Below are 14,529 nucleotides of genomic sequence, written 5' to 3'. Positions count from 1 at the left end.
TCCGGAAGGCGGCGCCCCGGGCAAAAGTCCTGCTTGCCCGTGGCAAGATCCGCTACTGGTACTGAAGGGAGAATAACACAAAGCGGGAACCTAGGGTAGCATTGTTATAATTCGTATCTGGTTTTGATGAATAAGTTCTTTAGAATAGATGGATATTTGGTGGACTACTTTTTTTTTGTTTAGATCACTCAATCACACATTCCTTATTGGACTCAGGTCACTCCAGGAAATTCATTATTTTTGTATTACCCTGTTCTTCGGGAATCATTTTGCAAATCCTGAGTCTCTTGCAGGTTTTTCTCCGCAAATTGTCTGTGATAAGTTTGCCAGAACCTGGAGCAGAGAAGCAGTCCACATAGCATTATGATCTGTTATGTTTCACAATGGGGATCTAGCCCTTGGGATAATGCGCTGTGTAAGGCTTCAGACAAATCTGTCACCTACTGTTAAGGGCAAGCATTTTGATGTTAACATCATCTTACCGTAACATCTACCTCCATGTGACTCTCCCATGTGCTTTCTGTCAAAATTTAGGTGTCATGTGAGTTATTTCCAACAATCTATGAAGTACATGTATCTAAAATGCGTGTGATGTCTGCATGGAGTACTGTTACTGTAACTCTGTTAGAGTTCCCATACACCGTTTAGTGGCCTCCCTATCCAGTGGCATGTTCTATACAAATGTACAGTTCCATATTTTCTCCATTTCATAATGATGGACTTGATGCTCCGGGGGATATTAAAAGTCTTTGAAATCTTCTTATTTGCTTTTTGTGATTGGTGATTTCCAAGTACTCTTTGTAGTATTTTCTTTATAAAATTTTCTCAAATGTTTTCTAATCTTCATGATGAAGCTCTTGTTTGGAAAAATCACATATCTAATATAGAAGCTCTCAAAGATAGGTATATGTCTGTTAAAATAACTTGATATACTGTACTATTATTTCACGCAAGGAAATTCAGATCAAATGATTTGATGGCTTTTGAAGACACCCGATCCCACCAGGGATACATTATTAAATTACGTCTTATGTTGACCAGAGGGTATATTTACTAAAGGTCGATTTTGTTTTGATTTTAGATCGATGTTAAATCTATTTTAATCCATGTTGGGCTTCCAGGGTTAAAACACATATTTACTAGCAGATGATTTTTTATGCAAATTTTTACATGTTAGTAAATGTGTGTTTTAACCCTGGAAGCCCAACATCGATTAAAATCAATTTAACATCGATCTGGAATCGAACAAAAACATATGAAATGGACCTTTACTAAATATACCCCAAGTTGGTAAGAATTCCCAAATAAATCCATTTTCCTTGCATGATGTAAGAAGTTTAAAATGAGAGCATTTTTTTTTTTTGACAGTCTAAAGAGATTCCTTATAAAAAAGTAATAATGGATCCAATCCTTTAAAACTCAAAGTAATAAGATTTACCTTCAGTGATGATACAGGTCTAGGGAATTGTAGACTACATCCTGTTTGATAGAATTTCCAGACTCCCGAAATTTGCTGTGTGCACCTTTTTCTCCCTCTCTCGACGCACCGCCAGAACCCTGGACTTTGTTGACCTCCTCAAACGTACAGCAAATCCAGACAGTATGTGCTGACAACACTTATAGTAAAATGAAACAGGTTCTGCAGTCTCTGGAGGAGAATAAAATTGGAGACTTCTGTAACAAGGGGAGACTGTTTGTGAAATGAAAGCCCTTAAAATAGAGAATAGAGTATCTGGCTACATTTTATGTGCCCTTATTGTTTTTTAACTTGCATTGCCTCTCAGACTCCTTCATAAAAAATACTTCTTTTCAGCAAGCGCTAATAGAAGCCACTGGCTTAGATTGTACCTGCTGGATTATAGAGACATTACTGTGCAGTGCTTGGATTTTTAATAATTGCAAACAAAACAATCAACCAATATAGAATAGTATTTGTAATTATTTATATTTCCTCATTTAAGTGTACTTCCTAATATTCCATACAAGTCACAGGATTGTGGTCCTCTGGTTAGTGTAGTAGCCTCGACAAAGAAATAAAGGGAGGAAATTAGTGATTACGGATAACCAGCTACAGTTGTGTAAACTGCCGGATAAATGGGGGTTTTCCCAAGATCAGACAAAAGGACGGCAATCTTGGTAATGGAATCCTCAGTGTCCTGTCCTCCCCTGATGTCTCGCATCGTTAGCCCAATTTAATTCTGTATCTGAGAATCTCTCTGATGTTTATTGGACATTTGTTAAATGCTTTTCTGTGTACAATGCATGCACATGGATATATATGTGTGTGCAGTGCTTAAAGTGGTCCTAGAGAGGTGGTGGAACTCACCCCCCTCCCCACGGCGCCCATGTAATAAAGGTATTGCGCGCGCCGTAGGCGCGCGCTGCAAAAATGGGGTGTGGTCTCAAAAAGAAAGGGGCGTGGTCACACAATAGTAATAATGCCCACAGTAGTAGCACCCAAGTGTAAATTTTGAAGTGGGGGTATGGAAAAGTGAAGGTTGTAATTATGTGCGCGCCGATGGCGTGCGCGCTCCTGAAAAGGGGGCATGGCCGCGCAAAAGGGGGTGTGCCCTTCAGTGTAGTTTACCACCATATACCCCTTATACACCACAATAACAGGACCCCTTTCACATTATAGCACACAGTATGAGCCAAATTCACATTATACCACACAGTATAAGCCGAAATTCACATTATAGCACACGGTATGAGCCGAAATTCACATTACAGCACACGGTATGCGCTGAATTTCACATTATAGCACACCGTATGAGCCGAAATTCACATTATAGCACACCGTATGAGCCGAAATTCACATTATAGCACACGGTATGTGCCGAAATTCACATTATAGCACACGGTATGCGCCGAAATTCACATTATAGCACACCGTATGAGCCGAAATTCACATTATAGCACACGGTATGCGCCGAAATTAACATTATAGCACACGGTAAGAGCCGCCATTCACATTATAGCATACAGAATGAGCCGAAATTCACGTTATAGAGTGACAGGGAGAGTGACAGCAGGGGCATATAGTAGGCACTAGAGAGAGAGAAAGGCAGCAGGGTAAGATTACCTGTTTAGCAGCGGCGGTGGTCTGCGGTGCTGTGGATGAGTAGGCTGTGGTAGGCGTGGAGTGGAGAAGGCTGTGGGCCTCGGAGATAGTGCGGAGGAGGAGGCTGTGGGCATGCAGAGGTCCGAGGGCGGGGCGGCAGAGGAGGCTGAGGGCGGCTGCAGTGGATCGGCACCAGGCTGGCTTTATTATCCCTGCCGCCATATCGAGCTCCTGTGACCACGGTGCTAATATTTCAAAACTGCTGCGGACCGGCAGCCAATGCGCAACAGGTTTGAACTAGTAGCGCCGCAGTAACAGGAGCGCGATGCGGCGGCAGGGATTATAAAGCCAGCCTGGTCCCAGATCCGCTGCAGCTGGGAGTCTGGAACCAGGGCTCCCAGTGCGGCGGCGATGGTAGGGGCGGAGGGCGGACCAGGAGCTCAGCTTCTTTGTCGGCCCATACAGTAATGCCCACAGCAGCAGCACCCCTTATACTATGCCCACAGTAGTAGTGCCCCTTATGCAATACCCGCAATAGTAGTGCCCCTTATGTCCCCAAGAGTGGTGCCCCTTATGAAGTGTCCCCTTTACAATGCCCTCATTAGCAGTGCACCCCATCAGTAATGCCCTTAATGGTAATGCCCCTGTGCAGTATTGCCCCCAGTAGTAATGTTGCCCAGTAGTAATGTTGCCTGTAGTAATGCCCCCAGTCGATTAGCCCCCTGTAGTTTAGCCCCAGTAGTCATGCCCCCACTGGTAATGCCCCTGCAGTTATGACCCCAGTAATTTACTCCCCCCCCCCCCCCCCTTTAGTTTAGCCTCCCAGTGGTAATGGCCCCAGTAGTTTTGCCCCATGTAGTTTAGCCCCGTTAGTAATGCCCCCAGTAGTTTGCCCCAGCCCCCCTGTAGTTTGCCCCCTTGTAGTAATGCCCCAGTAGTAAAGCCCCCCAGTAGTTTGCCTCTTTGTAGTTTGTCCCCAGTAGTAAAGCCCCCCAGTAGTTTGCCCCAGTAGTAAAGCCCCCAGTAGTTTGCCTCTGTAGTATAGCCCCCCAGTAGTTTGCCTCTGTAGTATAGCCCCCCAGTAGTTTGGCCCCTCTGTAGTATAGCCCCCCAGTAGTTTGGCCCCTCTGTAGTATAGCCCCCCAGTAGTTTGGCCCCTCTGTAGTATAGCCCCCCAGTAGTTTGGCCCCTCTGTAGTATAGCCTCCCAGTAGTTTGCCCCTCTGTAGTATAGCCCCCCAGTAGTTTGCCCCTCTGTAGTATAGCCCCCCAGTAGTTTGCCCCTCTGTAGTATAGCCCCCAGTAGTTTTCCCCCAGTAGTATAGCCCCCAGTAGTTTGCCCCTCTGTATGTAGTATAGCCCCCCAGTAGTTTGGCCCCTCTGTAGTATAGCCTCCCAGTAGTTTGCCCCTCTGTAGTATAGCCCCCCAGTAGTTTGCCCCTCTGTAGTATAGCCCCCCAGTAGTTTGCCCCTCTGTAGTATAGCCCCCAGTAGTTTTCCCCCAGTAGTATAGCCCCCAGTAGTTTGCCCCTCTGTATGTAGTATAGCCCCCCAGTAGTTTGGCCCCTCTGTAGTATAGCCCCCCGGTAGTTTGCCCCCTGTAGTATAGACCCCCCAATAACAGCGCCGCTAGTAGTGCACATATGGGAGGGGTGGGGGAGAGAGAGGCAACTTACCAAGCTCCGCTCCCGCCGCAGTCCTCTCTTGGCGCCCGCTCCTCGGCACTATGGGAGAGGCGTCATGACGTCTCTCCCATAGCGCGTACTGACAGAGCCGGAGGCAGGAGCTCAGTACTGAGCTCCTGCCTCCGGCTGCCGCTGGGCCCTGCAGCGCCGGGACATCGGATTAGGTGAGCCGGGGGAGGCGGAACTGCGTTCCGTCTCCAAGTGGAACTGACGGAACGCAGTTCCGCCCCGTTCCGGCTCACTTTAACCCCTGTGTGTGTGTACACAGTATATATTAGCTGTGCTGTTTGCTACTATAACTGGGAGTTCCGACATTGTTGTTTGTATATGGAAGTTTTGACATTGGTCCCCCCCATTTATTTGTAAATTTAGAAAGCAGTGTCCAGTCTAATATATATATATATATATATATATATAATGTTGGACCATTCAGCCAGGTTATATGAAGTCAGGGCCTAATCCAAGGTTCATTGCAAAAGCAAAATCTTCCTCTGATGGGCAAAACCATGTGCACTGCAGGGGGGGCGAGGGGGAAAGATGTAACGTGCAGTGAGAGTTAGATTTGGATGTGGTGTGTTCAAACTGAATTCTAAACTGCAGTGTAAAAATAAGCCAGTATTTACCCTGCACAGAAACAATATAACCCACCCAAATCTAACTCTTTCTGCACGTTATATCTGCCACACCTGCAGTGCACATGGTTTTGCCCATTAGGGGAAGATTTTGCTTTTGCTATCAACCTTGAATTAGGCCCTCAGTTTGTAAAGAGAAGTTTGAGGTCCATATCTCTTTCCCTAACAATTCACTACAATATGCCTTACTGCCAGCTAGTGATAGCGTTGGACTTTGTTGTAACAATGTTGTTGCAGTCAGCTATACAGTTAGCTGCAGATTATTTGAGGAGATTAAATTAAATGTTTTGTAACCATAAGGCAGTGGAAATATGGAGAATTGTGATTGCAAATAAACTTAGAAATAACTGGGAGATAGGAGTAGAATAGAAAAAAAAATTGTGGAAATCTTAAGGGGGTTACTCACGGAGCGATCACTGCTTAAAATCTAAGCAATCTGACTAGATTGCTTAGATTTTAAGAATGATCGCTCTGTGTGTGCCCCCCACAGCGATAGCGATGCGCAGGCCCGCGCATCGCTATTGCTGGTGCTAGATTGGCCTGCCGTGCAGGCCAATCTAGCAGGTCGCTAATTTCACCCGCTGGGTGAAATGAGCGGCCCCCCGTCTCCCCGCGCACACTCCGCACACATCGCGCTGTGCTGAGCGGTGGGAGAGATGTGTGCTGAGCGGTTCTCTCAGCACACATCTCTCCCAAATCAGGCCGTGAGTACTGGCCTTAATAACAAAGATTTTGATTGTTTTAATTACAGTAGGAGCCTTGCAGGGACATATTGTATTGGAATGTGAAGGAAAAATCCATCTCATTTCAATTAAAAAAATTGATTAAAAATATAATAGTAAGAATTTATAGATGCTGATCAATAGACAAAGTGAAAATACAAAAGGGAGCATAGTGTACATGTATTAAACTTGTAACATATTAGAGAATGTGTGAGAAACGTTGTATTGTATACCATATCGGCCCATACATAATGGCCAGCGGTTGCAGGCACCAGGGTGGTTCCGGCGATTTAGCTCAGAATTTTAAAGCAGCCGTATTCTAGATGGACCAAGTGGTTCTTATCTGCCGTCAAATTCTATGTTTAATATAAAATGCAGAACCAGCTGGGTAACAAAGCAGTCGCCGCAATCAAATTTAATAATAATGAAAAGAGTAGTTGTGTTCCTTTATCTAGTGTGTACTGTGGGATCTGTGAGGGAATTGTGGCACTCTTATCATATGAATCAGCCAGGGAATGAGATACTGTAAAGAGATTGGGATAAGGAATATACACAATAGCAGGGAGACCAGTGACATGCTGGTTGTACTCTGCCAGTAATTCCTGTATCTTTTCCAGTGTTTCCCATCCTCCACAAATCATCCTACCCATTCCTAACTGGGAACGCAAAGGAGAACCCAAAGAAGAGCTGGAAGTTGGGCCGCTAGTGCAACACATCTATGAGGTACTGCCAGCCCTGGCAATTCTCTTGTTACAGTATGCGCCTCCTGAGCACAAGGAGCAGATGTACTGTATAAATCTTTGATTGCTAATAATAAAGGAACTTTTTTTTTGTGTGTGCAAAGCTGCACAATATAGGTCCAAGCGCGGTTAGTGAGACACACCTGAGTGTGGGCTGGCCGGAACTTAATCGTGATCGTGGAGAGTTCCTCCTGTATATATTTAGCATCGAGACAGAGGGACCTTTAACCTGTCAATCAAGCAGCTACATCAACCCTCGGGAAATATTGGTATGTTCAACACACAGATTTCTTATTTAACGCTCTGACCAAGTCCAGGATTCTGACATGTTTACACGGTTGAAATCTGAAATGTTGGCATGTGAAATGCTGCCATTCTCAGAAACAACAGTTAGAATTAGGCTGCATGAGGGTTAGGATTAGGCTGTGGGAGGGGAGGGTTAGGGTTAGGGAAGGGTTATAGGGTTAGGCACTAGAAGGAGGGTTAGGCTACTGGAGGGGAGAGTTAGAGTTAGGCACTGGGGCGCAAGTTAGGGTTAGGCTGTTGGAGGGGAGGTTAAGTTTAGACAATAGGGGGAAGGTTAGGGTTAGGCTGTGGAAGGGGAGGTTAGGGTTAGGCTGCGAGAGGGTAGGTTAGGGTTAGGTTGCGAGAGGGGAGGTTAGGCATTAGGAGGAGGGTTAGGGTTTGGCATTAGATTGAAGGTTAAGCTGCGGGAGGGAAGGTTAGGGTTAGGCTGCGGGTGGGAAGGTTAGGGTTAGGCTGCGGGAGAGGAGGTTAGGGTTAGGCTGCTGGAGGGTTAGGGTTAGGCATTAGAGTGCAAGTTAGACTTAGACTGTGGGAGGGGAGGTTAGGTTGCGGGTGGGAGGGATAAGGTTAGGCACTAAGAGACTGGTTAGGGCTAGGCTGTGGGATAGATGGTTATGGTTAGGATGCTGCAGGGGAGGGTTAGGCGTAGTGTGGGACGTGAGGTTAGAGTTAGGCTGTGTGAGGGGAGTTTAGGGTTAGGCTGCGAGAGGGGAGGTTAGGGTTAGGCTGCGAGAGGGGAGGTTAGGGTTAGGCTGCGAGAGGGGAGGTTAGGGTTAGGCTGCGGGAGGGGAGGTTAGGGTTAGGCTGTGTGAGGGGAGTTTAGGGTTAGGCTGCGAGAGGGGAGGTTAGGGTTAGGCTGCGAGAGGGGAGGTTAGGGTTAGGCTGCGGGAGGGGAGGTTAGGGTTAGGCTGTGTGAGGGGAGTTTAGGGTTAGGCTGCGAGAGGGGAGGTTAGGGTTAGGCTGCGGGAGGGGAGGTTAGGGTTAGGTTGTGGTTCCCCACTGAACCACCAGGAACGTTTTGCTGACATTCTAATAATGCTGACATTTCATCAGTGTTGACATGATGAATGTACACATGGTCAGTGTAGACATGCCAATCATGTCCACATGCTGCATATCCGCATTACTACCATGGTGACATTCTTATGTTGACAAAATATACCAAACTCAATTGTAAAGGGGTTACACACTGGGGAGATGTGTGTGTGTGTGGGAGATGTGTGCTGAGCAATCTATCACAGACCGCTCAGCACACATCTCTCCCCCGCTCAGCACACACTGAGGGGGGGGGGGGGGGGACAGGGGACCGCTCATGTCACCAAACGGTGAAATAAGCGATCTCACTAGATTTGGCACCCTACGCATGGAGAGAGCCGTGCTGAAAGTCTAAGCAATCTAGTCAGGTTGCTTAGAATTTCAGCACGGATCTCTCTGTGTGTACCCCCCTTAAGACTCTTGGGAGGTTCACAAGATGCATTAAAATTGCATGTCAACAAATATCAATAATTTAGAAATTCAGTACATTTAAAATACATGTAAAATAGTGTCAAGTACATATTGGGGGTCATTCCGAGTTGATCGCTAGCTGCCGTTGTTCGCAGCGCAGCGATCATGCTAAAAATCTGCATTTCTGCGTATGCTTACAGGTCGCAGTATGCATGCGCAAAATACTTTCACAAAAAATTATGCAGTTTTACACAAGGTCGAGCGACGCTTTTCAGTCGCTCTGTTGATCGGTGAGTGACTGACAGGAAGTGGGTGTTTCTGGGAGGTAACTGACCATTTTCCGAGAGTGTGCTAAAAAACGCAGGCGTGCCTGGGGAAACGGGGGAGTGGCTGGCCGAACGCAGGGCGTGTATGTGACGTCAAAACAGGAACTAAACTGTCTGAAGTGATCGCAAAGTAGGAGTAGGTTTTGAGCTGCTCAGAAACTGCATGAAAATTTTTTCAAGCAGTTCTGCTAACCTTTCGTTTGCACTTCTGCTAAGCTAAGATACACTCCCAGAGGGCGGCGGCCTAGCGTTTGCACTGCTGCTAAAAGCAGCTAGCGAGCGAACAACTTGGAATGAGGGCCATAGTTATTTGTGTAAAGAAGCACATCAACTGCTTCTCCAAAAAGCATCAAAAGTGGCGTATAAACACTTATGAAAACTAACCTATAAATAGTATGAACCAACACTTTTTTCTCTTCCAATAGAACGGAATGGCCCAGGCTGCCAGGGGACCGATAGTGGGATCCTACTAGTATCAGTAATTTTAGTTGGGTATGGGAAAGAAAAAGTGTCCCTTACATCTTAGAGGGGATATGGGTGGTCACAATGGGGTAAAGTATGTCATAGTAATGTCATATTAAATATAAAAAGAACGGGTCCATCCTCCCTATAGGTTTCTCAGTGTCCTAGCGGACACTTATGCTGCCTGGGCCTGTACCCTGCACATGTGAAGTCATAATGACACAGAAATGGGGGCGGGGACTATGAAGTTCAGCGCAGGGTGGTTATCCAGGCTGTGCGGGGGCAGATCAGAGCATCCTACAAGACACATGCAGGTATAGATTGGGCAGTGATGGTGAAACCCCCTTGGCCTAGCACACTGCGGCCTAATTCAGACCTGATCACTAGCAGGCGATTTTTGCACTGATGCGAGAAGATAGTCGCCGCCTACAGGGGGAGTGTATTTTAGCTGTACAGGTGTGTGAACGCATATGTAACAGAGCTGTACAAACTGATTTCATGCAGTCTCTGAGTAGCCCAGGACTTACTCAGCCGCTGCGATCACTTCAGCCTGTCCGAGACCGGATTTGACGTCAGACACCCATCCTGCAAACACTTGGATATGCCTGCATTTTTCCAAACACTCCCAGAAAACGGTCAGTTGACACCCACAAACGCCCTCTTCCTGTCAATCTCCTTGCGATCTCCCGTGCAAATGGATTCTTCGCACAAACCCATCACTGAGCGGCGATCCGCTTTGTACCCGTGCGACGCACCTGCGCATTGCGGTGCATGCGCAGTTTAGACCTGATCGCCCGATGCGCGAAAACGCAGCCTAGCGATCAGATCTGAGTTACCCCCTGTGTTACAGCATTGCCCGCACATTCCTAGATACGGCTCTGCAGATCTAAATATGGCCGTCATCTTTTTATTCTGCTCATTCTAAATTAAAAGCTCAATTTTCCTTGTGCATAACACACACACCCGATCTGCTAGGAGAGGCGGAGGGGTAGGAACAGCGGCTCCAACAAATCTTCCCTTCCTAATCTTTTTTTGGTATTAAAGATGAATTCCTCAAAGACCGCTATTAGCTTTTATTTCTATCCCTTTGCTCCAAAAAGTACTATATTAATATTGAAACACTTGGCATACATAATTATTACCCTGTTTAAACGGATCACTTGTGACAAGTTTCTCATCCAGAGAAGGTTTATAAAACTAGTCCCCCCACATTCCCAGTATATCAGCGGTGGGATAAAGATTGCTGGCAGGACGGCTAATCCCCCTGCTGGGACCGTCATTCTATACAACTTCGGCGGTATCTGCTTCCAGGCTGTGGTTAGAATTCTGCATGGTCCTATTTGTCAGTGTTATTCACAGACAGCCAGTGATTGTACTGGATATACTGCTTTACCAGCACAGAGATTTCCCTGATAATATTCTCTTTTTATGTCCCGTGCTCCCAGATGTTCAGCACATGTGGGGTTTCTGCCTCATTGAGGGTAATTCCTTTATTGTTAGCAGCCTGTTAATTTCTGCCAGTACGTAGCGTCTCTTTTATCTTTTATGGTAGTAATATTAATTGTACAGCCGGGGAGTATGCAAAGTGTTCTTTTCTTCTGCAGCATAAGAATGATTGTTTATTGGCTACAATGCTGTTTTAGGAACATTTAAAAACTATAATTAACAGTAATGCTAATGCAAAAACAAGAACAACAATGTAATATTATATTTACTACAACGTTATGTATTATTTATTTATTATATATGTATTTTCTATAAGTTTGTAGTGCTGGTTTCTGGTATTAAAAAAAAAAAATTGTTGCAAAAGACCCTGCTTTTACGTTGTGATGTCACATATAAATGGAGTGCCGCAGACCTGCAGGAACGATATAGACGGCCGATACAAAGGGAAGGCTTGTTTTTAGGAAGTCCTCCTTGCACATCGACCCGCTGTTGTTACGCAGCCTGGTGCAACTCTCCAGCTACTGGCGGTAGGAGCCAGGGGCAGGCCCCTCTTGCTGTCCAGTCCTTGCAGTCCCCCCCTGATGGCGGCCTTGCATGGTAGTAACCTTGACTAAAAGGAATCATTACTAGTGCAGCTCAGGTGTTTAAGTATAAGTTCTAGGAATCAAAGTCTAATTTTAAAAATGTTCTTTTGGAATTCAGGGCCATTTATAGGAAGTAATTTAGCTACAAAGGTGACAGGTCACACCTGGACAAACCATGTTGCAATGCAAGAGCTGTAAATGCGTTTTATTTTATGTTTTTATGTTACATGCAGGAAGAATACTGACGCTTTAGCATAAAGCCCACAAATTCCGGTTGTGTTCCCCTCCCAACTCCACATCTGTCCACACATTGTAAATCTGCGCTCTGCCTGTAGAGTAAGGTTTTGCGGAGCTGCAAGTGTATCTTAATGGACTCCTAACCCTAAATGAGACACTAAATACTGATATATAGTGAGATTCAATTAAATATTTGCTGTTGCTATGGTCAGTGGGTCCCCTAATGCACTGTGAGCATGAGATCCTTTCCCCTGCCCGGGTGGTCTCCAGAGTAAGTAACTTCTCATCAGAATGATTGGGTAGCTCATGGGGGAGGGGCTTTGACAACCCAGGAGTTTTTGGGAAGAAACCCAGCCAATCAAGAGATCTCCTTTACAAGCACACTAGGTGGAGGAACACCGTAATTTATTTTGTTTCACTTAGTTAACTTCTTAGGGGTCTATTCTGGAAGCAGTGAAGAGAGAGGAGAAGTGAGACAGTGGAGAACCTGAATGACTGAATCTCTTGTTTCTTTTTTAGAAAAGTGAACCTGAAGACACTCCAGAATTAGCTGCATTCCTGCGCAATTCCAGTGCATCCCACGCAGTGAGCCGCAGAGACGTAGCTGTGGCTGAGGCTCTGAGACATATACCCATACGTACTAAACTACTGGTAAGAGCAAGTAACTGTATTCTGTACATAGATACCATCTTTCCATGAGTCCATTATTTAATCTGCGACCACAGGCATCATAAGGGAGGGGCTGCACCTGGGTGTCACCCTTCCAGGGAGTGACCCCAAAATGCCGGCTCCTCTGCAGTGACAGGAGCTGGGTGGTGCAGTGTGACATTACCCTTCAGCAACCGGCTCCTGTCACTGAGAAGGAGATTGCAACGCAGGCACTAGTCTCCAGGGGTAGTCCAGTCTCTGGGAATGGTGGGCACCCCCCTGGAGTGAGGAAATTGGGGGCTTTGCTGCAAGGCCACACCCTCAAAGTGACATAAGTGGATGACTTTCTGTAAGGCCATGCCCCTTTCTGTGATAACACGACTCTGTTCAGGGCGTGCGAGGCGGTAATGGGGGTCATTCCAAGTTGATCGCTTGTAGCAACTTTTTGCTGCTCGTGCGATCAACTTGACGCCGCCTATGGGGGAGTTTATTTTAGCATAGCAGGGCTGCGATCGCTTGTGCAGCCCTGCTATGCCAAAAAAGTTTCCTGCAAAACAAGACCAGGGTCAGAACTTACTTACCCTGTACGACGGATCCAGCGATGAAGGTCCCGGGATTGACGTCAGACATCCGCCCTCCAAACAGCTGGACACTCCTGCATTCGGATCTCCACGCTCGGAAAATGGTGAGTTTCCGCCCTGGAACGCCTCCCCGCTGTCAATCTTCTTGCGATTGTGCTAGCGATCACTTTCTTCTCTCTTCTGGTCGTTGCCCGGCGACGGTTGTATGCACATGCACAGTTTCCGACCCATTCGCACCGCAGCGAAGAACCGATGCGTACGAACGGGCCGAATGGCCCCCCCTATTGGTTGCATCGGGTGTCCCCAACCTCAGTGCCACCACTGTCTGTGACCATTTAGTAGATCGCACTGGAAGACGGTGGCAGGCATGAGCCCTCACTCAAAAGTGTTCTGGGTAGCAGTACTCATATCCAAGGCTGGTAGTAACAAAATCAGGGTAGAAAAAAAACATGGGGCACCCAACAAACTACCAATCCTAGACTAGGACAGACTGGGCTGGTGACACTATGACCATGAAATGTATCTACCAACTCCATTAATACAATTTAGTTATTTGCAGGTAGTTGTGAGAACCACATAGACGTGGCATAATATTCATGTTGTGGTTTTGTAATAAACGATCTGTTGTCGCCGATATGGGGTTTTTATTTTTATTCTTCCAGTGGATTGAATGAAAGAACAGGATTCCCCTAGGAATTAGCGGAGCAGTAAAGTGTTAGCTGAGAGTGGGGGAATTGTTTCTGTTCTTTGAATTATTTGTTTATTTTGCTCTACATGCCCCAGTGCCAGGGCTGGTAGGTCTACAAGTGCCAGTGCATGCAGTCACATCTGTGCTGGCACTTGTTGTTCTTTTTTTGTAGCTTTTTATTATTCCATCACCCGCTGGTTGGAGCTGCATGACATTAGAATGAAGGGACTTCCCTTTTATAGTGTCACCAGCCCAGCCTGTCCTAGCCTTGTGCCCTGTACCAGACCTCCAGCAGCTGTAAAAGATAGTCACTTGTACTGCATTATGTAACGCAATTGGCCAGGAGCCTCAGCATGGGGGTATGTGGGCGGATCACATGACAACTACTCATGTGACACCCGCTGCAGACGGGTATGTTCTACCATCCTTTAATCACAGATACATGGTCTGTTCTTCAGCTTAATGAATGTGTTTTGTTTCTTTTGCAATTTGAGTGTTTAAGTTGTCTCTCTTGTTGATGTAAGCCGGCTGATTCACAGCAGAATTCTGTCTGGTGATTATGTATGAACCAAAGGCAACGTCTTCCAGTAATAATTGTAGTCATACGTGTCTGTGTGACTGTGCTCAATATTTACATTCACAGAAAAGAATGATTTATGTGCACCCAAAAAATTATTATTTTTTATTGCAAGGTATTTGCACTGTAAAAAAAATTCTGCTATTGAAATGACAATTAGGGGGGAATTCAATTCTAGGCGAATACATCCGTCCGGCCGAATCAGCACGGCAATAGCCTGATCTTGCAAAAAAGTTTTGGCAGCCCCATAGTGTAGTGAGCACTTTTGAGCAAATTTGGGATTTTGCCGGGTGGGTAGGTGAAGCGTGCGAGACGCAGTGCTGTTGCTGGTGTTCAATTGCTGCGCCAACGGCAATTTGCACCCTTTGTCTGGAATTGAACCCCCCCCC

At 46.2% G+C, this 14,529-nt stretch overlaps 1 protein-coding gene across 2 annotated transcripts in view; it reads left to right on the top strand.

The window, feature by feature from the left end:
* ITGA8 (integrin subunit alpha 8) overlaps positions 1–14,529 on the top strand; it is a 262,641-nt gene that overhangs the window by 207,411 nt on the left and 40,701 nt on the right. For both annotated transcript variants that reach the window (XM_063921465.1, XM_063921464.1), the window contains exons 24-26: positions 6,717–6,822; positions 6,944–7,108; positions 12,166–12,297. In XM_063921465.1, coding sequence (XP_063777535.1) covers positions 6,717–6,822; positions 6,944–7,108; positions 12,166–12,297 — 403 coding nt within the window. The remainder of the gene's footprint in view (positions 1–6,716; positions 6,823–6,943; positions 7,109–12,165; positions 12,298–14,529) is intronic.

The sequence above is a fragment of the Pseudophryne corroboree genome, chromosome 5, assembly GCF_028390025.1.
Source record: "Pseudophryne corroboree isolate aPseCor3 chromosome 5, aPseCor3.hap2, whole genome shotgun sequence".
In the NCBI taxonomy this organism is placed as follows: domain Eukaryota; kingdom Metazoa; phylum Chordata; class Amphibia; order Anura; family Myobatrachidae; genus Pseudophryne; species Pseudophryne corroboree.
Note: the sequence above shows the minus strand (reverse complement) of the source record. Positions and strands in the feature narration are given on the sequence as shown.